The sequence below is a fragment of the Apodemus sylvaticus genome, chromosome 10 (genome assembly GCF_947179515.1).
Source record: "Apodemus sylvaticus chromosome 10, mApoSyl1.1, whole genome shotgun sequence".
Classification (NCBI taxonomy): Eukaryota; Metazoa; Chordata; class Mammalia; order Rodentia; family Muridae; genus Apodemus; species Apodemus sylvaticus.
The window spans coordinates 70,979,826-71,004,516 of record NC_067481.1 but is presented as its reverse complement, the minus strand read 5'-3'; the positions used below and the strand labels follow the sequence as shown (position 1 = coordinate 71,004,516).

The 24,691-nt window shown below is 44.4% G+C and overlaps 1 protein-coding gene across 2 annotated transcripts; it reads right to left on the bottom strand.

Annotated features, from left to right (window-relative positions):
- Positions 1 to 37: 37 nt before the first annotated feature.
- Positions 38 to 24,452, bottom strand: LOC127695262 (solute carrier family 22 member 21). Of its 2 annotated transcripts, XM_052197291.1 has the most exons (10): positions 23,579 to 24,452; positions 15,505 to 15,608; positions 10,130 to 10,284; positions 9,081 to 9,252; positions 7,813 to 7,939; positions 5,379 to 5,488; positions 4,056 to 4,270; positions 2,202 to 2,384; positions 881 to 1,016; positions 38 to 592 (listed from the first exon to the last, which is right to left on the bottom strand). In XM_052197291.1, the coding sequence occupies exons 1-10, from the start codon at positions 23,969 to 23,971 to the stop codon at positions 520 to 522; spliced, it is 1,668 nt and encodes a 555-aa protein (XP_052053251.1). In that variant the 5' UTR covers positions 23,972 to 24,452; the 3' UTR covers positions 38 to 519. The 2 variants fall into 2 exon arrangements, with proteins under 2 accessions (XP_052053251.1, XP_052053252.1); XM_052197292.1 differs by lacking the exon at positions 15,505 to 15,608 and having other exon boundaries at positions 23,579 to 23,707.
- Between the last annotated feature and the right edge of the window lie 239 nt (positions 24,453 to 24,691).

Below are 24,691 nucleotides of genomic sequence, written 5' to 3'. Positions count from 1 at the left end.
AAAAACTGTTTAACCAAGAAAAGACAAGAAATCAAACTATCTATGGAATTATTTATTTTTTGAAAAGATTTTTTTTTGTTTCTTTTTGGTGCACTTGATCAAACCCAGGGCCCTGTGTAACCTAGACAAACACACTGCCCCTGAGCCACATTTATTCCTTTTCCTGTAAGGTCTTCTGTTAGGGAAAGGAGGGAAAAACAGACCAGCTGTTCTCTCTGTGACCTTATCAGGTATTCTAAAATAACAAAGCATGTCTAGCAGATGTTTCCCACGGTCTTCCAAGTCCCACTTGTTCAAGAGACTCATTTATTTCTTTGGAAGGCTCAAGTCCACCACTGTGATGGATGTGCAAGCTGTAGTGTAGTTAGCCTTGGTGGCTGGAAGAAGGTTACTCTGTAGAACAAATGCTTGTTAGACACAAGGCCAACACAACAGAAAGCACCCGTCAATGACAGCATTTCTGACAATATGCAAGTTTTCAGTTCAGTTTTTTCAGCTTCTGGACCAGGTGTTAAGTCTTTAGGTTTTGGGCACGGTTCCTTTAGACACTCGTGAGGACCCTTTCTTGGCTAGGGATTGCACTCCTTTAATTCTATTAAAACAAGAAAAACAAATTATCAGTTAAAAAAAACCCAAGCAAGCCAGATTCAGGGGTTGGGGGTGAGGGGTAGGAGGGTGGAGGATCAGAACTGCTGCTTTCATGGGTGTGTGCATGGTCCTATGCGTTCAGATCATTGCCCTCGATAGCACCACAGTTAAGGGAATCCAGGGATTTGTGAGACACAGTATGCAGAGAGCGCTGCTTCAAAGGCTTGTGGCCTTGAGACCTGGCCAGGATCTGACTCCATATACCTACAGTGTGGGGAGGGAGGTCTCTTACCTTTTGACCTTTTGCATCTCGTCAATGGTGTCTGGGAGAGAAACTCCAGAGCTCTCTGGGAAGAACAAAGTGATGATAGCTGTCAGGATGGTCAGACTTCCCATGAGGATATAAGGCAGGCGGCGGTCATAGGCACCTATGGTCAAGAAGAGGACCCAGGTTACAGTGAGACTAGGTCTCAGTTGGGCCCTTTATTCTCTCAGGACTCTATATAATGTTTATTGTCCTGTGGGTTCCAGTGGTTCCCAAAGCCTGGGCTGCCAGCATGAAGACTGGCATCTACAGAGTCAGAACCCAGACCTGGAACACATGTGCCCAGACATCCAGCAGTGTTTACACCGGACAAGGGAAAGGTACATGGGACAGAGACAGGACAGCTGCAGGGTTTCCAAGCAACACAAGGTGCTTGCCCAGGACAGGAACAACTCTCCACCTCTGCGGATGTGTCACAGTCTGATTTACACTCTGGCTAGACTAGGTACCACCCAGTTAGAGCCATGTAGCATGCTTGCAAAGTACTTGCTCTCTCTGGACACTGGCAAGTCCTCTCCTGAGCTAGAGATATGCAGAGGAGGAGGAGCTGCCAGGAGGGAGTACTTCTCTGAACCACTGAAACTGCTGTCCTGCTGCATAAAATGTCAAAAGGCAGATCTTTACAGGGCATAAAACATCCTGTCAAGTGTGCCATGCAGGCCTCTATGCCACCTAGTCAGCAGGCTGAGACAAGAGGAGCAAAAGTTCAAGCCCAGCTCATACAACTTAGTGAGCTACTGTCTTGACAAGTACACTGAGGGCCAGGGAGACAGCTCAGCTGGTTAAAATACCTGCTGCTAAGCTTGGAGACTGGAGTTCCATCCCCAGGATCCACATGGTAGAAGGAAAGAACTGACTCCCTAAATTGTTCTCTGACTCCACAGATACATTAAATGAATGAAGTGTTTAAGTTATGGCAACTGTCTGTCAGACCTCTTGAATGGAAAGGATTCTCTTCGTGTTCCTAACTCTAAGAAAAATTCCTCCAGTAAAGTGCACTGCCTCTCTAAAGCATTTCTTCAGATGAAGACATTGTACTTTGTGATGGAGGGTCTGGAGAGACTCAAATAGAAGCTCCCAGACTTCCTCATTCCCATCTAGCTGCTCTATGAGTTCCTTGACATTTGCAAATGAGTGTCCTCTCTACACTACACTTGGAAAGGAACCTTCTCCAGTCAGGGATCCAGTAACTGAAGCATCCTGCTAACCACAGGTGCTTGTCCTCCAGCTCACAGGAAGGCTACTTAAGAGCCTCTGTCTCATTGCTCCAGTGCACCATGGTACTTACCAAGGTAAACAAAGTAGGGAGACAGGATGCTGCCAAGGCGGGATGCTGTGGAGCTGACCCCCACACCCATGTTTCTGACCACAGTGGGGTAGAGCTCAGCTGTGTACACATAGACCATGGAATAGGCAGAGGTGATTCCAAACTTGCCCACCATCAACAGGACAGTAGATACGTAATGTAAGTCTGGAGAGACAGAATTAGTACAGTCAAGAGAGTCAGTGTTAAGGGTTCCCTGAAGAGTTCTCTTCCCTTTTCTCTCTAATTTGGGGTGGAGATAGTTGGTCAGTTTCTATAACTTTCCATTGGAAGAAAGCATCATGGCTAAGATTGCTAAAGATTAGTAAAGGAACAGGCACTTATGTATGTACGGGTACATGTTCCTCAACCCAGAGGCCCAGACAGCAAGCGCCCTGTCGCTCAGCCCAGCTTCCTTCCAGAAGTCATCCTGTGCTATGGCTGCCCTGCTTCAGCTCACCCTCATACTGAGGGCGCCATGGAATCACCTAAGGACCTGTGTGTGAATGGGGAGTTCGGTTCTAACTCGGGTCATGCTTGCAGTCTACTCAAGAAGTTCACAGAGCTGGGCTTTTGACGTAGCTCACTGGGCATCAGAGCTTTCAGCCAAGCCTGGAAACGTAAGTTTGATCCCCAGGATCCACACACTGGAAGGAGGGAACCAACACTTCCCACGAGTTGTCCTCTGACCTCTACATGTGTGCTGGACACATCTCTCCCTTCTCCAAATAAATAAGCATAATAAAATCATTGAAAAAACCAAAACTATAAACCATCTGAACTTGGGGATGACCCTCCAGTTGACTTTACTGACTAAGTATCCCACAGATCACTGTGAGCTCAGGTGAGAGTCACTTCAACCACTCCCAGATTCCTTCTGTCATATAATGGCATATTCCCGTGTAGGGTTGGGAGTTTCAGTATCCCAGTCCCCAAAGGAATGCCCAGAGGCTCCCAAACCATAGGGGCATGAATGATTCTGGCAAATAATGGACAAATGAAGCAGAGAGAACTCCTGCCTTCTAGTGGGGTAACAAGGCAGTTTTACTAGCAAAGTACTGTCTACAGGCTCTGAGACCTTTCTTTTCTTTCCTTTTATTGTTTTTGTCTTGTTTTGTTTTTTAAATCCTGAATCATGCTGGGGTCATTCCCATGAGAACAATATCAGAGCAATAATGCAGCCCAGGCTGATGTCAGATTGGCCAAGGATGACCTTGAACTGATTCTCCCGCAGCTTCTTCTTGTGCTGGGATCACAGGGGTGACTTACCATTCCTCACTCTGTCTTCCCTCTCAAATCTTCTGAAATGTTCTCCCTGACTTTCCCAAGGTGTTCTGTTATCTCATGTAAATTTTATTGAATGCCTCTTATTCAGGGTGCTACCCATGACTGCTCTTTAGATGAGCTGAATTCCCTTTATTTCTGTTCACAGATGGTAATAACATCTGCAAAGTACCAGCATCTGACTTGTCTTCTCCACTAGAAACACACTCCATGCATACCCACTCCAGATATTCCTTGAATAAGTAATAAGACAGAACTAGTAGGATGACTCTTTTTTCTCTTTATTCTAGAGAGGAAAATATATATGAATATATTAACTTGGGCCTAGGCTAGGGCTTAAGTAACCACCAACAGCCTAATGCTTTCTTCCCACTGAACAAAGCCCAGGCCATGAAGAACACTCTGGTTTTGTGATACCATCTCTTGGTTTTTAAGTGAGCATTGTAAATATGCAGCACACATGTAGTGGTCTTGACTATATACACGTCATTAATAGCCTGGTTTAAGACAGGGAAACAGAGAAGACTCACAATTGTAGATGACTGTGGTCCGTACCTGAAGGCACCAGTTGAACTATGAGAAGCACACTGCCACCCAGGAAGAGGGAACCGGCCATGGAATAACGCCGGGTCACGTGCTGCAGCAACAGCCAGGCCAACACGTAGGCTGGGACTTCAACAGCCGCCAACAGGAAGCAGTTCACATAGATGTTCCCATTCAAGTTAGGAGTGTCAAGAGAAAGTCCAAAATAGCCCACTGATATGGTCAGCCTGCAACAGGGTACAGAAGCAACATCCATCTCTCTAGACCCACACACCTTGACAAACTTTCATCCTGAGAAGTTCTGAACTGCTCTTGATGCAGGGAATGGGAGGGCAGTAGAGTCCACCCTGTGCCTTACTTCATAGCACAAAATTTGTTTCCTTGTGTAAATCATTTCCTGATTTATACCTCAGAACATCCCATAAAGAATGTGTCTCAGAAAAATGCTTCATATAATTCACAATGACCTAATCACTAGAGAAAGTGTGCACTGCAACATTAGAATCTTAATACTGAACACTGGGGTTTACAAAAACCCAGTTTCCCAGTCCCTTTGGCAAACCTCTATCTTCAAAAAGATATACACAATTCATAGCAGTAGCAAAATTACAGTTATGAAGTAGCAACAAGAGCAGGTTTTAGGTTTTAGGTTTTTTTTTTTTTTTTTGGTTTTTTTGGATTTGGTTTTTACAAGACAGGGTTTCTCTGTATAGCCCTGGCTGTCCTGGAACTCACTCTGTAGACCAGGCTGGCCTCGAACTCAGAAATCTACCTGCCTCTGCCTCCCAGAGTGCTGGGATTACAGGCATGTACCACCACTGCCCAGCCTAATGAGAGCAGTTTTATGGATGGGGTTTACTACACCATGAGGAACAGTATTAAAGATTCACAGCATTAGGAAGGTTGAGAACCACTGGTCTATGAACATCCCAGAGGGCCCCGTCTTGCTTTTGTGTTTCCAGAAAGCTCTCAGCAGCCTCAGGTACATATAGCATACAGTGTCTTCACTAAGACCCTTCTTCAAAGCCCCAACTGTCCCAGCCAGAGAGTGTGTCATCATGGGGCCGGGGGGTGGGGGGGCTGTGTAGGGTGTGTGTGCATGACAGACAATGTGGACCCAGTGTAAGGGGAGCTCCCTCTGTCTCCATGAACACAGTAGAATTGCTGTCAGCTTCTTCCTGGCTATTTACCACAGATAATCTACTGTCCCGCCATCCATCACAAGGAGGAATCCTTGTATCATGTGATGACAGTGACTCCAGCTTTGGTCTGAAGCATGTCTGTAGACAAGAGTCCTGAGAGTGGGTAAGGTTCAGGCAGGTCTCACTTACGTACCACAGGATTATGGACATGATGGTGAGGATCCTGATATTCCGTGTTTGGACCAGATCGTAAATGTGGTGCGACTGAGGCTTCTTGGAACTTTCATCTTGTAACCTAGTGGTCTAGGACGGAGAACAAGTTGAAGGCGTGCCTCACATACAGACACACACCTAGCACCCATCATTTTCGCTATCTACTTCTCAAGAGTTAGGGAGCATTCTAAGGTTCTTCCTTAAGAAGACAGAAGTACAATGACTCAATGGATGTCCAAGGCCCCTGCAGGCTTAGTCAACAGCAAACTGGAATGAAAGGCAATGAGGAATAAAGAGAGGTGCACCGCAATAGCAGAGGAGAAGCAGACAGCCACCTCACTGCCTTACCGTGCCCATCCTCACTGGCCACCTCCCAGGGAGGCTTTAGGGAATTCTTGTGGCAGGCTGATTCCCTGCTTTCAGTCAGAGAAAAATAAAGGCTGTGTATTTTACTGAGCTGACATTTAAATGGAATGAATGTTTGGGGTCCTCATACCATATAGTTAGTTACTGGTTTTCTTCCAGAAAAAAAAAAATCCAACTGAAAACAGGAAAACTGACCCACCCTTCACCTACAGTAACTTCCTGTGAGATTCATCACTGCCAGGTCTGTCATGTCTAAACACACTGTTGTTGCTTTCTTAGTTACCTTAGCTCAGCAGTTCAGCAAATGGTCAACTTGGGACTCAAATTCTCTGAAACAGCCTCATTTCCTCGGTCATGCCAATGAGGCTTATGGGTTCACACACATCTTTCCCTTAACTTAAATGCCACCAAAGCCACCCCAATTAAAATGCCCTCAGCCACATTCCAGGCCTCACTTCTGTGCTTCAGAGCTCTTCTAGAACATGCTGAGACACAGCTGCTCCTGGGCCACCATTTAAGAACTCTTGGTGCCTACCAGCATCTTGGCTTCCTATAACCAAGCCCCAAGTCCTCATAAGCCCAGCGCATCTCACACATGCTTGTTGCCTACACTGCAAGAAATTCCTCATGGTCTGTGAGAACGGGTAAGAGGTGGCCGTGAGAAAGAGCCTGCATGGAGCTGGATGTGTAGCAGAATTTTCCCTGTCTAACTAATTTGATTATTAATACAACATGACGCCTATGATTGCACAAGGAAAAGGGAGGCAGAGCTAAGAGTTTCGGAGACAGGAAGCGAGACAGGAGAGGAGAGGAGGAAAACGGAGAATGAACAGGATGATGCATGGCTCTAAGTAGTCACAGGTAGCTATACTATCATATAGGGAGAGAATAAAATTGGGACAATTTGTCTAATCTAGGTGAGCAGCTTGTAGCTTCTAGAGTTTTGATTTTACCAGGTTACCGGGAATTGTGACAGCTAACCGCGAGGTGGGCTGGCATTGCAAGGGGCTGGCATGATAGCAACCTGCCAAGGGAACTTAGTGAGTCAGGTGGAGATGTCTCGGGAGTTACGGGCCAGGGAGTCTGCCGTGAGGAGAACACCCTGCTGGAGCCATGTGGCCCGCTGGTGCCCGGCATAACGCAGGAACTTGCCTGTCAGACAGAACACGGCTGAGTGTAAATCTAAAGTGTTCTGACTATTTTCAGATGGCAGTCTCTGAGGTGTAAGAAACAAGGACTTCTCAAATACACTAAAGTTGCAGGAAGCCCCTTTCTCATGAAGTGTGTTTACTATTAAAAACAGATGGTTAAGCCAGACTTGGTAGCGAATCTCTTTAATTTCAGCTCTCAGAAGGCAGAAGAGTCAGATCACTGTTGGAGGTAAACCTATGCAGAGAGTTCCAGACCAGTCAGGGTCACATAGCAAAAAAATCTATGTTAAAAAAGCAAGCAAGGAGGCAAGCAAGCAAGGTTTAAAAAAATATGATTATTTGAATAGGAAATAAAGCATGGCAAAAAAACCATGGGCAGTTGGAACCCATTCCTCTCATCCTCTGAGATTTGTGTGTATTCACGTTCATGCATGAATATGAGTATACACCACATGAATGTGTGTGTGTCCGTGTGTGTGTGTGTCCGTGTGTGTGTGTGTGTGTGTGTGTGTGTGTGTGTGTGTGTGTGTGCTACAGGTTGACATGGGATGTCACCACCAATCACTTTTCTAGCTTATCTTTGAGACAGGGTCTCTTACTGGCCGTCTGTCTGTCTGACCAGTAAGCCCCAGGGACCCTCCTCTCTCGGCTTCCCCAGTATTGGGATTCCAGGCACACTCAGCCATGCCTGGCTTTTTAGTCTGGTCTTGTTGGATCTGAACTCGGGTCCTGATGCTTCTTTGGCAAGCACTACACACAGAACTGTCTCTCAATTCCAACTTCTGCATTTTGAAAACCCTTGCCTTAGGGGTGGCCATAGCTTAGGGAAGCTGCGCTGTACACTGCTGACCTAAAACAGTCAGTGGAACCTCCCGGCAGCTTGCACACGGTATTTACCTCACTTGGATCGAAGATAGTGGAAGGTGCAACAACTCTATTGAACTTGGCGGCTTTGCGGATGATCCTCTCTGCCTCTTTAATTCGACCTTGAGAGACGAGCCATCGGGGGGACTCGGGGATGAACCTGGAAGCACAGTGCAGTCTAGTGAGGCCTCCTGTTCTCTTGCTCTCCAGAGGCTGGCTCAACTACACATGGGAAATGAGGTTTCAGACAGAGGGGCAGGTGTGTGGAATGTCCGGTGCTCATGAGCCAGAAATAGAGATGGCCCAGTAACTACCTGAGGTATGAGCTCTGCTGAACACTGAAGTGGGCGAAACCTGAAGCATCCTCCTGTACATCCCAAGGGGACCCCCCACTCTGGTTGGCGCCTGCATGTCTGCACTGGTGGTGCCCCCTTCTGGGCTTTAAGGAGACAGGTACTAGATGGGCTCCTGATGTCTGGCTTCTGCTGAGAGTCAGGCCCACCCAGATCCTGCTGTCTTCTACTCTGTCCCTGAGAGGCACGGGATCTCCTGCAGGGACCACTTAGCCTCCATTTCTTCCTCACTCCACCTCTGACTTACTCATTAGACTTGTCAGTCTCTCTACACAAAACAGCATTGTTACTAAGGCTGGAGACTGGTGGTTATTTTCCTTATCCTTGTGACCAGGCAGCCCTCTCTCCTCTCTCATGATCAGGAACCATGATACATTGTTTCTTCTGCTCCATTCTTCTCCAGGATACTCTCCACTGTGCAAGGGATGAGGATCTCACCTTAGTCTAGTCTGTTCTAAGGAGTAATTCCTGCCAGGATCCATTCTTGGCCTGGAATAGCTTTTGCTTTACCTGCCCAGTCTCCCTCTGGTGGCAGCACAGCTGGAGCTTGCCTCCCTCTGCACAACCACTTAGGGAAGCTCAATTTGGAGCTCTCCCTCTCTTTACTTCCCAACCCTCCTAGTCTGGGGCCTCAGCATCAAGCATCTACAGCCCAGGTCTTGCTGGGATCTGAGAACTTCCCAGAGGTTTGGCTGGTCTCTATCTGCTTGCAGCAAATTCCTAGTTCAACCTAGAACAGGGCAGAGGAAATGCCCGCTTTTGTCTTGGGAGTTTGTACTATTTTGGCTTTTCTGAGTATGGAGAGATTTTATGAACTGATTTATAAATAATGTTCACTCCTTTTTTTTCTGGGATCTTGACTTGGGATTTGGAGCCTCCTGCTGCCCTCTAGTGGATATGACAGAGAAGCCACACAGCAAACAACCCAAGGGCCAGGGCCACACTCACCACCAGAGAGCCCCACACAGCACTCCTGGTAAAGTTATTGCCAGCTGCAGCTTCCTCCAGTCTCTGAGGAAGTATGCAAACAGAGGCAGCACCATGAAGCCAAATGCAAAAAATATGCAAATTCCTAAGGTGGCGAATATAATTCGAACTGACTTGGAAAGAATTTCTGTTCCTGTTCAAAACAAGGAAGAGTCAAGTTAACCATTAATTAGGGTTATTTCCTTATGAATCTTCTGTGATATCATTTTTAACATAGAGACAAGGAGGGAGCCAGAAGTAGCCCTGTGTTCAGAGTCTCTGCAAAGGGCTACATCTGAACTAAGTCTGCTCTGACTTGCTCCTGGGCTGTTTCTCTGAGGTCTCAGGGTAACAGTTCTCTTATGAAAGCATCTTCGCCATCCTCAGACATATGCTAAAGAATGTTAAGACCCTTACACAAGGAAGAATTAAAGTCACTACTAAAGCCACACATGCTAACTATTATCCGTTGTAGAAAAAATGTTCTAATAAATGTGAAAAGAAAATAATCATCCTTCCCATTATACAGACAAAGGAACCCAGTGATCTGATTGGTTAGTGCAAAGTTCTTCTAAACAGAGAGACTAGAAGCTTTCCAGTGGGAGCAAGGTAGCTTGTCTGAGTCACATCCTTGAAGTGCAGACTCTGACCAAAACCTGAACTGGACTGCTCAGCTCCTTGGCAGACACTGATGGCCACCAGTGCTCTGCAGCGTCTCTTTCCTGGGGAGCTTGCCCATCACCTCCCCTCGGTGTGCCTCCTTCTTTCCTCAGACACCTAAGGCCTTTCCATGCAAGCCTTTAAAAAGGGAATCCTAGTTAATGACTGAAGTACTAATAAGGCTAAGAGGCCACAAGTCAGAGGCCACAAGACAACTGGATATCAGATGCCGAACCATTGTCAGGCTCAACTTCCCATCTGGTAAAGTAGGTTTATTTAGTAGGGGATTCTAGCTACGAGGGACATCACAACTTGTCTACAGTAAAATGAAACACAGGATCTAGAACTAAACTTCAAACTGATGTCCATACCCAGGACAAATGCTGCCACGTAGTTGGAGATATGTCCCATTCCGACAAGGGTAAAGAGCAGAGTAAACATCTCGAAGTTCACAGAGAAGACTTGTATGAAACTGAATCCAGTGTGCATGCCCATTGTCAAAAACAATATATTCTTGCGACCAAACCTGAAGAGGAAAGGAGGGTCACAGAGAAGCAGCTGGGAGAGGCAGCAACCACTGGCTCCCCTGAGGGGCTGTCTCCAACACAGGGACTGGCACAGGTAGTCCCAACCCTCTCAGTCTCCATGTGGACATTGAATTCCATACTTTCCAGGATGAATGTGTAGTCTGAACACTCAGGCTACCTCAAAAGCAGTGCCACAATGATACTAATGACTGCAGGGGATGGAAAGACATTTGTTACGTGTAAATCCACATATTCATAATAGTTTTTTAAAGACAAAAGTACACTTAAAAACTTAAATGTATAATTGTGTAACAATTTGACTTTTATAACAGTATAATCCCCCACATATTAAAAATTAACCACATTTACATTTTTAAGAGGGTTTGAAAAATAACACGACAGAATATTTCATATACTCTACACAATAAAATAGACAGTCACACATATGTTTTGATGAATATAAAACAGTCACATGTAGGTAACATTCAGGAGCAAAACATTTATAAAGAAGTGGGCTGAGCTGGAGAGATGGCTCAGTGGTTAAGAGCAGAAACTGTTCTTCTAGACATCCTGAGTTCACTTCCCAGCAACTACATGCTGGTTCATAACCATCTGTAATGGGCATCCGATGCCCTCTTCCAGTGTGTCTGAAGACAGCTACAGTGTACTTACCTATAAAAATAAAATAAACAAATTAAAAAAAAGAAATTGGCCTAACCTGCAATGTGTTAGCAAACATGCCTGATAAGTGTGTACACTCTTTTATTACTGCACTCAGCTGAAGCAGCCATGATGGACATACCTGAGCCTTTCTTCTGTGGTATCCGGGCTGGAACCCTAGTTCTAGGCCCATGCTCTACTATTGCGGTATGCCCCAGTTCACAGTTCTAACTTTTTCATTTTATATTTTCTTTCATTTTTATTTATTGGGGTGCATCCATGTGGAGATTAGAGGATAACTTATGGGAGTTGGTTCTTTCCATCAACCAATTGAGTCCTGTGGACTGAAATCAGTTCATTCTGTCTGGCAGCAAACACAGTTACCTGCTGAGAAGGTAAAAGGTCACCAGCCAACAATGTAACTTTTTTTTTGAGTTAAATTTTTTTTTCATTTTCATTTTATTTTACGTGTACAGGTATTTTGCCTGGACATATAGCTGGGCACTATATGCATGCTTGGTATCCCCAGAGGCCAGAGGAGGGGATGAGATCCCCTAGAACTGGGGTTAGGTTGCGAGTATCTATGTAGGCACTGAACCAAGAGCAGCTGGTACTGTCCACGTCTGGGTGGTCTCTCTGACTCCCACTCTGACTCTTGGGGATCAAAAAACCCAACAAAAAATATAGAAATCCAACAACCACCACCACCACCACCACCCCTCCATCTATCTCCCAAGGATCTGCAGAAATGGTTATCTTTCACAAGGACAGATGTACAAAAAGTGTATCTCTTCATTTATTGAGGATGTTTTAACACATCAGCACAATAGTTATATACAAAATTGATGTTGGGATAATGTATTTTCATGGAACTAAATATTCATGAAATGTACAAAATAAAAAAGCCTATATATAATCTATATGCCTGGAATTTGGAATTATGAAAATATGACATCTATAGCATAATGAATTTTAGAAAACAATACTTATAGTTCCAAATAATTGGAACAAATGGGTATAGTTCAACAGCAGACTGCATGCTTAGCATACACAAGGACCCGGATTAAACTTCTATCACAAATGAAGTGAAAACAAAAGCAACTGCAAAAAAGAAGATCCAGTACGCTAAAATGTATATTATGGGATAGATATGGGCAACTGCACAAAGGCAGCAGAGGAGCCGAAGACTGGCACCAGTACCTATGGTGTAGACTGCTGCCTTCGCTAAAGTAGCATGCTCATTTTCTTTTGGTCATGGTTCTGGAGAATACATTCACATGTCTGCACCGTGGATCTTCTCCTAAGTCTACACAGATTCACACATTTCTCTTTGGGCAGCACTCTCTGAGGCACCCACAATTATGCTTTCTCTGGTTTCTAGGCATCTGTTCTGACTGATGTAGTACAGTTTTCCTGAGTACCACAAAGCATGCTGCCATCCCTTCCTGGGACATAGCTTTCTATTTTTTTTACATCCTTTACAATAAGAATCTCAGCTTAGAAGCTTACTTTGGTGTGTGTGTGTGTGTGTGTGTGTGTGTGTGTATGCGAGCATGTGTAAGTGCATGTATGTGTATGTGTTCTCCTGTGCACAAGTGTGTATATGCATGTGGAGACCAGAGGTCAATCTCAGTGTTATTATTCAGAAGCTGTCCACATCATTTTAAGACAGGCCAGGATGGCTGCCAATGAGCTCCAGGGAGCTCCTGTCGCTGCCCTTCAGTCACTGGGATTACAAAGGCATGCCATGCCACCCTGATATTACACGGGTGCTGGGACTGAGCACAGAACTTCATGGTTGTGGGGCAGCCCTTCACTGACTGTGCTATTTCCCCAGGTTCAGGATTCAGAACTTTAAGTTTCTGTTTGTGATTTGGGGCAGGGTTAGGCTTTAGGGTTTGTTGCTTTGAACTATCCTATCCCTCTCCCGATTATGATTGGCACTGACATGGAAGTGGTTACTTGTGGGCGCTAACTTGGATGGACAAACACTGGACGGGCTTCTAAGGCAACAAAGCTCTCCTGTCTGACTTGCAGTTGTCGGGCCACCTCCATTTTGATCGAACTGTGATGATGACGGAATCGAAAGTCATTTGGTAGGAGGTTAGGGAGTAGGAGGGTGGGGTGCATATGAACTAGAGGAGTGCATGTGGCAGTCAGAGGACAACATGCTACATAGGTCCTCTCCTCCTACCATGTGAGTCCCTATGACAGAACTCAGCAGGTTGAGCTTGGTGGCAAGTTTCTTTACTCAGAGCAATTTCTAGGTGAGCAGAGATCTTCAGCAGTAGTCCAGAAAACCAGAGGAGCAAGGAACCCTGGGCCTCAGTATAACCTGCCACTTGCCAACTACATATCCTGGGCACATAAATTAACCACCATGTTTTACTTGCCCCACTTACAAATGGAAATAACAGTTCTTGTCAGAGGTGTTGGTTCAGAGGATATGGTTACCTAGTTGGTTTTTAAGGTGTGCTGTACTTACAACAGAGCTTCACACATAATTAAATACTACATATTTCCTAAATAAACAAAAGCAATCAATTAATGCTTGTTACTAGGTTAAGAGAAGTATCATTTCCCAACAGTGAGGTACCTCAGGCTCAGCCAGAGCTGGCAATCTTATGGTCACAGCCTACTGACATCTTTATTTTTAAAATATTTTTAGGGTTTTTTTTTGAAACAGTGTTTTGCTGTGTAGCTCTGGCTGTTGTAGAACTCACCATATATACCAGGCTGTTTTCAAACTCAGAGAACCACCTGCCTCTGCTTCCTGAGTGCTGGTACTAAAGCAGAGTGCCACTAGACCTGGCATCCTACTGCCATCTTCAGTGCACCTTGGTGGCAGTTCAGTATTTTTGTTTTTAATCACTACGTGACTTTTGAAAAATAAATCTAACGAGATACACAGTTATGCAAGTTTTCACTAGCTGAGAGTGATGGTACACCCTTGTACTTCTAGCATCAGGAACGTGATCTAGGAGGACTGCCATAAGGTTAATGTCAGCCTGGCCTACAGAGCAAGTACTAGGTCAGCTAGGGAAAGACCTCGTATCGAGGAAAAAAAAGCACCCACGAAAACCAAGAGCCAGCAAGATGGCCGGCCCAGCAGGTAAAGTACTTGCTGTGTAAGCATCATGAATTCAGTTGGATCTCTGGAACTTATATCCCTAGTAGGATTCCACTGTATTCTCTCAACCTCCAAATGACTACTTTTGCATGCATACCTCTCCCCAACTGTACATACACAAAATAACAAAAACAAATTTACAAAACGCCAAACAAAACCCCCAAATTTTGAGTAATGATATGAGAATGATCCACAGACGTAAATATGCAATCATATAACCCCAGAGTATGAGACAGAGCAAGCTTTGCTTCCCGGACAAGATGACTTTCTGTCTCAGCCTGGACTTCTCCACGTACCCCTAGTCGGCCAGAAGGATGCTGCAGCACCCTCTACTGCGGTAGTTCTCAACCCTCCTAATGCTGGGACCCTTCTCATACTAAATTATTTTCATTGATACTTCATAAATGCTATTTTGTTACTGTTAAGAATTAGATTATAAATATCTGATATGCAGGATATCTGATATGGGACTCCTGTAAAAGGGGTTTTGACCCACAAGTTGAGAACCCTGCTCTCCTGAGTCTAGGAATATCCTATCAGTGTCACCATAGCCAAGGATCTGTTGAAGTTCTCTCTGCTGACTTCTGCTGTCTGTGATAGATCCCAAAGCTCCAACAAAAGACTTAGCATAATTAATCTTCTGAGAATTTCACAAAAGCTATGGACCTTGAAGAAATAACAATAAAGTCAACAAACCCTCATAGACAATCTCTATTTTTACCGTTGCCTTGGTTACCGAGGCAGATTCTCCTTAAGTAGTACACGATGATGACCTTGGACTCTCAATCCTCTGGTCTCAGTCATCTGAGTACTGGCATTAGAGTTGTGCACCCCCACCCACTATTTAAATTTCAAGGGTGTTTTGATTTTCTGAGCTATTAGTGAACCTTAGATAAAAGCTTTAAAATTGTACAATATTATGCTTGTAACAAATAACATTCACTCTTTTGTTCACACAGTAAATGCCATAACCACAGGCCACTTTGCTAAAGGACACCAGAGTTCTGCTTCTCTCACCTTGCTCAGAGAGTAAGCAGGTCTTCCTGCAAATACAGAAGTGGTCACCCTGGAATTGCCTAATGTACAGTACAGTGCATCCACACACGTGTAATGTCAATCTCTCTTCCTTGGGAATAGGAGAGTGGTATAATCTCCTAGGGAAAGTGACCCAGACAAGTGCAGAAGTGAATCATGACAAAGTAACTGGTCATTGAACTGTGGGTACACATGGCTCAACTGATTCAGGTTTCTCTGTTCAGTGTGCATTAGGAAATAATGTGGGAGGTTGTTGGCCCATTTTCTTGACATGGAAAAATCTATGCTAGATGTAGATACTGCTACTTCTGAAACACATGTCCCTAGGCTAAGAGAACATCATCATTTGAAGTCAAGTCCAGGTATACACTCCTTTAAGTACTGGACACCTTACCTGTCTGAGAGCTGTCCCGAAATGAAGGAGCCTAAGAGCACACCCACGTAAAAGAAGGAGGTGGTGAGTGGGGCTTTCCAGTCATCCTTACACACCAGGTCCCACTGTAGGAGGAGCAAAGGGATGTATCACTCACTCCTTTTATGAAATTTAAGGCTTCTTGGAAAATAAATTGGCATACCCTTCATCCCCAAATGTTCTGACTATAGGAGATCACTGATCTAGGCAATGACTCACCTGTGTAGCAATACAGAGAAAGCAGGTGGCCTCTCCCTCTCCATTTTGTCTTTCATAGAGTAGGATCCCATGTCTTGGTTCAATTTAAGGAGAGGGAGAGGAGAAAGCAACAGTCCTCTACCAAGCCAGACACTGATCTCTAGTCAGCAATGCTTTTTTTTTTACATGCTTCTAAGGATGCCAAGGGCTGTGGAAGAGGCAAGGCACTCTTGTGGGGAGTCTAAGAGGTAAAGCATCCAGCAAAAGATAGAGGCCAAAAGGCTGACAGTATTCTGTCTAGACCCGTTCCATCAGCTCTGCTTGGGCTCCCATCAAGGCAATGGCCCTAAGTCCCTGTGGCATTCTAAACTGGAATATCTTATATCATACTCCAATAGGACTAAACACAGTACGCCTTGGAGCTATGGACTGGGAGTCTGGAAGCTGGGTGTTAAGTGCTACTTTAGTGCTACCTGGTTTTCTAACTTCATATAAGGTCTTGCCCATCACACCAAACAGTGCCTTAATTTCTTTGTCTAGAAAACAGATTGGGGCAGGAAATAGGCTCTCTGCTTGCATTTCCACCATTCAAAGTGTGGTTTCACTACTGTTACCACAACCAGGAAGTGATCTGTGCAGGGAAGAGTGGGGTACATGCGGAAACGGTGACACTTGGATATTTAGATGTCTCGGCCCAATATGGAGCTGGAAGACTAGCAGACAGTCCAAACAGGGACTTCAGTGGTTCCCAGAAAGATATTGCTTGGTCAGAGACTGTGTACAGAAGGAATTGTTACAGACCTTGGCAGAAGCCATGCATGGAATGCTGTGGGAAGTAAGCTTCCTGGAGATGGCCTACTGTTTTGCATGGCTGCAATGGGTATGCTCTGCAGAGGCATGAACCCCAGAGACTTCCTACCAGGATTGATTATTGCTGTTGATATGCCTTTCCTGCCAATATTACATAGCCTAATGATTCCTAGGTATTAGCTCACTCTATTGGGCAAATTTCCTGCAGATCAACATGAAGATGAATTTTCATTGAATTAATGATATTTAGATGTATTAATGATTTTATAGAATTCCTTATTTGATTCAAATAATTTTAGCAAGTTATAATAATTGGTAGAAAGTTTAAGGAGATGGTTTTAGTTGTTTGCCAGAAAGATATAATAAAGTTAGGATCAAGAACAATGTGTCCCTTCTCATAGAATAGTAGGTAAAGACAGAATGAAAGTACAGTGAGTTTTCATGCACTACAAGCATGTAAATTGCACTAGGAAGAATAGATTTGGAACAAATTAATAATCAAGAAAATATATTCATTTTAGGTCAGGTCCAAGGTTGAGGCCATAGGTATGCACAACAATAAAGCGAGGCCATGTAAAACTGTTGCTTCGAACTTATAATGAGCTTTAGAATGAAACACTGCTTTGAACTTATACCGAACTGCTGACTTCCAGACAATACAGATGGGATTTGCTCCAAAGAATCTTTCTAAACAGGTCTACTTTCCCCATATCCTTTCTTTTCCACTACCTCTGGTGGGTGGTGGGTTTCAAGGAAGGTTAAAGCATTTAAGAATCATCGTTAAAAATAGGACTTGAAAAAAAATCAAACTTATAAATCCCAGCTCTTGGGAAGAAGGATCAGAATGTCAATCAATAGTCAAGGTCTGGTGGATGCCATGGAAGAGGAGCTGCAATGGGCAAGTGAGTTTCCTGGAGATGTCCCACCATTTTGTACAGCTGCAATGGGTGAATTCTGGAGATGCACAGCCCTAGAAGCTTTGTCCCAGGATTGCTTCTTGCTACCATGTGCCTTCTTATGTTTGTCATTGCTATATTTCTCATATATCTGGCACAGGGAGACCCTTACTGCCTATAGCCTGGCGTGATTACTTCCTGGGTGATAGCCATTCTGTTGGGCAAGTTTCCTGCAGATCAACATAAAGATGAACTTTCCTGAGATAATGCTGTTTAGATCAATGAATGATTTTGTGGAATTCCTGATTTGATTTAAATAGTTTCAGGAAGTTAGATAGTTTATAGAAAGTTTTTTTTAAAGACTGGTTTCTTTGTTGTTTTCTTTTTCTTTTTCTTTCTTTCCTTTCCTTTTTTTTTAAGGATTTATTTATTTATTATATGTAAGTAGACTGTACCTGTCTTCAGACACTCCAGAAGAGGGCATCAGATCTCACTACAGATGGTTGTGAGCCACCTTATGGTTGCTGGGAATTGAACTCAGGACCTTTGGAATAGCAGTGAGTGCTCTTAATCACTGAGCCATCTCTCCAGCCCCAGATGATAGAAAGTTTAAGGAAATGGTTTAAATTGTTTTGCTAGAAAGATATAATAAAGTTAGACTTAAGAGTAGAATGTGCCTCCTCCCTCATAGAACAGTGAGGGCTATATACGTTAGAAAAAGTACAGTGAGCTTTTTTTTTATATGTTACAAGCATGTAATTGTACTAGAGAGAAAAGTAGGCTTGGGACCAGTTAAATGAGTAAAGAAGACATTTCCTTCTGAATGGGGTCTGAGTTCCTGGATCGTGTGATCTATATACATGACCATAGGTTTTGCTGTGTACAATAAAAAGACAGGGTTATAAACAGTAAATAATTCTAAGAATAGAGAGTAGATGATTAGCCAGTTTCGCTGAACAAGACTTCAAAAATAAGATGTAAGATAGATGATGATCTTTTTCTTGGTAAATACAAATTGTTATCAGCTAAGCAGATGAAAATACAAATTGTTATCATAGCACAATGCAAAATAAACTTCAAAAATTCCATAGTCTATTATTGTCTCTGCAATATTAAAAGTTCAAAGTCTCTCCTGAGATTCATCTAATCACTTAACTGTAATCCCCTCAAAAATTAAAAAGCAGATTATATACTTCCAACACCACAGGATATACATTATCATTTCAAAATGTCATAGTAGGAATACTGGATCAAAGCAAGACCAAAAAACCTGCTGGACAAACTCCAAACTCTGCATCTCCATGTCTTATAGTAAAGTGCCTTCATATCTCTAACTCCTTTCATTTTTGTTGACTGCAACAAATGTCTTTCTCTTGGGCTGGCTCCACTCCTTTAGCACCTTTCTCAGCAGGTATCCCACGGCTCTGACATCTCTAACATCTTAACTTTAAGTTTAAGGCAACTTAAACTTTATACCTTCTTGTTCCAATATCTTGGATCCACACATGATCTGAGCTCCTCCAAAGGGCTACTTCTCGAGCTCTGCCCTCTGTAGCATTCTAGGCTCTGGTTGACTCCACTCCACTGCCACTACTGTTCTTGGTAGTTATCCCATGGTATTGGCATCTCCAACATGTTAGGGTCTTCTGCTGTAACTAGGCTTCACCAATAGTCTCTCATAGTCTCTTCATGATGCCAAGCCTCAACTTCTTTGCATGACCCCTTCATTCCTGGGCTGTAAACTGCAACTGAAGCTGCACCTGCACCAATGACTTTTTTTGGCCTCTCACAGTGCCAAGCCTCAACTGCTCTCCATGACCCTTCATGCCTTCTAAAACAGTACCATCTGTGTGATTCTTACATATTACCAAGCCCAGCTGAAGCATGAGGTACAAGCTTAGCTATCTCTGGAACACAGCATTTTTGTGCTCTCAGAAAACCCTTCCTAGAAGATTTCACCTCAGTGATGCTCGTCTCTTTTTCTCTCACCATTTTCTGTCTTACAGGATTTATGAAGGGCTTGTCATCTGGGCCTTTCCATTGTTGAAGATTAGGTTTTACACAGTGTATCCACTCTAGCATTGCAATTTCCCTGAGCCTTAACATCCCCTCATCAACACTAAGCCAAGGAATATCAGGCATCTCCAACTCCTTTTTCAGTAGACCATCTTTTGTGACATACTTCAGCCAACCATTCAAACAAACTTCTGACACCTTTTTGTAACTTGTGAGCTTCCACATTACACCCAGAACCTCCACTCAGAGGGCCCATGCCAATAAACTCAGCCTGCTCTAGTTTTATGTTTCTTCCACCATTATCCCACACCCTTAAAATCTATTCACACACACATTCCCCAGACTTCTGATTAAATGAATTAGCAAAATCATTAATCTCCTTAGTAGTGTAGCACACTTCCTCATGGACTAGCTTTTCTGACCTTCCCTCTAGGGGCCTGCTTTGCCTTGAGTCTGGTTATCGGTCTAATGGAAAGTATTGATGGGTCTTGAAGGACATTAATATTGTCTTGCCTGGCATTTTCTTCAGTGAAAGTCATTGCTGGCTTATCAAACAATGAAGGATTAATTTCCTCAGGTGAAAGGGCAGTATTTCAAGGGGTGGGGCTTCTGGTACTACTTCCTCAGGTGAGGTGAGATTCCCCTGGAGAATCTGAGGATTTAAAGTTCTCAGCTTTAATAGGGTCTTCCCACACATCCCTACCCCAAGTTATAGGATTCTAATTTGCCAATTAATGGCCTTACTTTAACTGCTGCACTGTTTGATGGTGAAACTTGAATTTTGGTTGTAATTCAGCCAACCTTATAATAAGTACTTCGGTTTAATTTTTCTTCAACTCGACCTCTGTGGCTGCTGGAAAGAAGATTCTCTTCATGGGCACCTTCGAAACCTTTAGATAGTATTTCCGCATCTGGAGCCAGTCAATTTTATCATGCAGCTCACTCCTATCCATTATCAATTTATCCAGACATGCTAAGAGCAGTGAGCCAGCAAAATCATTTTCCTTATTTTCCCCCACACTGTAGAAATTTTGATATATTATGTTACCCTAATCTATTGCCAGTCACAATTGATAGGTCAAGATAAGGAAAGGCATTTACTTCTTTAATTTTGAAATATAGTTTCTACCATGGCCTTCAATATTTTCCAAGCTCCCAGTGTGTCTGGAGAGGTTTCAGTAGTTGAAGGTACTGATGAATGAGAAGGTGTTGGCAAATTTTTAGACAATTCCAGATACTTAAAAAGATTTGACCTTATACTTCTGCTCCTCTAGAACCATTCCAGGTACCAACTTCTGTATTGGTTAGAGTTCTCTAGAGTTACAGTATGGAATGTCTCTATATATTAAGTGAAATTATTGGAGGACTTATAGTTGTAGTTCAACGAAGCCAACAATAGGCAGCTGTGAATGGGAAATCCAAGAATGAATGGGAAGTCCAAGAATCTAGTAATTACTCAGACCCATGAGGCTGGGTGTTTCAGCTGGTCATCTGTATTAGCAGGAATCATGAAGAAGTAAGTTCCAACAGATGTGCTGGCAAGTAAGTGCAAGCAGCAGAAGAACAAACACTTCCTTTGTCCCTTGTCCTTATGTAGGCCTCCAGTAGAAGGTATGGCCCAGATTGAAGGTATGTACTACCAGGCCTGGATTTGGAAGTTGCTCTGCCCCAGGCTGGCCTTGAACTCAGAGATCTGTTTGCCATTGTCTCCTAGGATTAAAGGCATGTACTATCTTAGCCTAAGCCTAAGCCTTTCATGGCCACGATGTCTCAAGATCTGGATCACAGATGTACCCCATTTCTGAACTATAGTTCATTCCAGATGTAGTTAAGTTGACAACCAGCAATAGCCATCACAGAGTGGAATATGGTGGTTTGAATATGCTTGACCCATGGGAAGTGGCACTATTAGGAGGTGGGGCCTTGTTGGAGTAGGTGTAGCCTTGTTGAAGGAAGTGTGTCACTGTGGGGGTGGACTTTGAGGTCCTATGCTCCACCCAGTGTGAAAGAGAGTCTCCTTCTGGCTGCCTTTGGATCAAGATGTAAAACTCTCAGCTCCTCCTTGTCTATTTGCCTGCAGCCATGTTTCCTGCCATGAAGATAATAGACCTCTGAAACTGTAAGTCAGTCCCAATTTGTTGTCTTTTATAAGAGTTTCCTTGGTCATAGTGTCTCTTTTATAGCAATAAAACCCTAACTAATACGATAAGCTTACCCATGAACCTAGTATTCCTGTACTCATCTGGCTACTTAGCTATATAACTAAAGTACTTGAAGCCCAGACATCAATGCTTCTATTTGGTGAGCAGATGGGCATAATTGGTCAAGAGTCAAGCTTCATGGCTGGAGAGCTGTAAGAGGAGAACCAAACTTTGAGAATTTAGAAGAGCTATGACCAGGGGTTTACACTTCTTTCTAGTCAGAAATGTGTCTCTCCAGTAGGTTTAGCTCGGGTTTTCTGGGTTTGAGGGCATATTAATATAGCTGTCAAGTATTTTCAAACTGTTCACTGTAAACATTCTTATTTATGCCTCAAACTGTTAAGCTTTCTTTCAGAGGATCCCATGCCCTCTTTTGACTTCCACAGGTACTACATTCATGTGGTACTTCAAATACATGCATGTAAAACTCTCATACACATAAAAATAAATCTTAAAAAAACTTGCTGAGGTTGTTTAAAAGAGGAAGAACCATATTTATCATTTAATTCATGTGTCAGTGTGATGCTTGTTTATGCATATGAGTACAGACACGGATGCCTATGTGGAGACTAGAGGAATATAGTGGATCTTCAGCTTTATCCCTTTGAGACAGGGTCTCTCACTAAACTGTGTTGCTGTGCCTGGCATTTCTTTCCCTGTTTTTACAAAAGATTATTTAAATTTTTTTGTGTATGGGTATTTGTCTATGTGAGTGCATGTCATATGTAGTAAGCAGAAGAGGGTGCTGGATTGTCTGAGACTGGAGTTACAGGTGGTTGTAAGCTGCCTGATGTGGGTTCTAGAAACTGAACTCAAGAGAACCACTTTTATTTTTCTTCTTTCTTTCCTTTCCTTTCTTCCTTCCTTTCTTCCTTCCTTCCTTCCTTCCTTCCTTTCTTTCTTTCTTTCTTTCTTTCTTTCTTTCTTTCTTTCTTTCTTTCTTTCTTTCTTTCTTTCTTTCTTTCTTTCTTTCTTTCTTTCTTTCTTTTCTTCTCTTTTGCTTTCTTTTTTAGTACAGGGGCTTGTATCCAAAAATCAGTCTTTCTTCATGACTAAGCAGCAAGCACTCTTACCCACTGAGCTATCTCTCTAGCTCCAAGAAGTACCTCTTGACCTCATATATAATGAGGATTACTTTTCTATTATGGGGAGAGAAGGGGTGGTTACAGCCCCCAGGAAATTACAATTGGTGCCCAAGTCCCCAAAACACATACACACCCACTATTAAACAGCCTGCTACATCCTCAGCTGAGTGACTGAGAAGCATCCAAGTCACCCAAGAATAAAGTGTGAGGGGATGAGGAATTAGGTTTCCATTGCTCTTCAGAGAAGGTTATATGCCTTGCCTAACCTCTCCAGTGATCTTGTCTCAGGATACTGTGGGAAAGACTCCATACCAACAAGTCACTCTGGATAGATAGATCTGCAGACACTTGGGTCCTCAAGAAGTAACAATCCATTGAGGACAAATGGAAACAGTTTGCCATGGGGCATGGCAAGACTTCATTTTGAAGTGAGGATAGGTGAGGAAAAGATTGGTAATTACAGAAGTGGTAGAGAGTTTGGAACACATGTTTCTTTAATTTTAAAAAGTTCTGCAAAGAGTATTTCCTTTCTGAACAGAGGCTAAACTTGTGGCCTCTTCTCTGGAGCAAGTATGTATCCCAGCCCTCTGCATCACATCACTATCTTGAGAAAGTCCCAGCACTCAGGGTCTCAGGGCATGTCCTAGGGGCAGTACCTTCCAGAAGCCAATGCGACCCTACAAATGGATGCTCAGTCTGACACTTGTGCTCTGAGCGGTGTATTGTGGCTAGGCGTCATCTCATAAAATGTTTTTGGAAGATGTTCATCACCAGCGAGTCTGTGCGTCGGACGAAGGCAATAACCATCGCCCGTGATGTCACCAGACCCTGACAGGGGGCTGCCACCTACCTGTGTTGCGATTGTGGACAGGAAGACGTCCTTGTCGTACTCCCAACCATCCAGGCAGTTCTCTTGCTCCAGCTGCTCCAGGTCCACGTCCCGTTCCGGCTCCAGCCCCAGTTCAGAGAAGTTGGCGATGGTGGCCAGTCGGTAGCGGCGGCATTTCTGGGGCACCAGTCTTCCGTCCTTCTTCTCCAGCGGGATACTGTGGTTGCGCCACGCGCTGCTCAGATTCACGGTGTCTGGTACCAGGCAACGGTGCTCCGGGATCGCCGTCAGGAACACGGCTGACAACCCAGTAAAGCCATTGGGGATGATGCTGGCGCTGAGCAGGAAGAAGATGAGGCGCTGGAAGGGCCCCCACTCGCCCAGGAAGGCGGTCACCTCGTCGTAGTCAGGCATATAGACGGCAGCCCACCGGGTCCCGTCGGGAACCCGAAGACACTTGGGCGCAGTGGGCGGAGCACGGTTTGTCTGTGCGCGTGCGCGCGCAGCACCAGTCACTCGTCTAAGAGGAGTTCGAGAAAGCGTCAGGAGACGTTTTCCACAGACACAAGCTCGTGAGTTCCTCCCGCCGCCCCAGACCCCGCCAGCGCCAAAGACACCCAGGCCATGAGGCCATGATGGACTCCGCGTCTGACTGCAAGGCCCGCCGTGCAGCTCTGAGGGTGGGCAGGGCAGGGCAGGAGCCTGCGTGATCCGTGGTGGACACTGGACGCGCGTGTATGTGAGGCGGACCTGGTCCCGGACTCCGCACTGGCTGGACGGCGCGGAAGCAGGAAGGAGCCTGGCTTCGGAATTGTGTGGGCGTGAGGGAGGCTAGGAGTTCCTTGCCCACTAAGAGCGGTTCTGTTCGCTGAGGAAAGCCCCGAGGTGAAGTCCCTCCTTGTCCAGCCAGAGAGTAAGAAGGACGGGCTGGGGGCGGGGCCTCTGTAGTCCCCGCCCCGAAGAAGCTGTTGCTAGGGGAGGGACGGGTCTACTCAAGCCACACCTCCGAGTCCCCAGGCTCCTTTGGGGGAAGTGGTGATCAAGCAGGGTGTTGATTTGGAGAAAGGCTTAGGATTTCAGTATGAAATACTCTCTCAACTTCTTGTTATAGGTCAGAAAGCGATTGCATCCCGC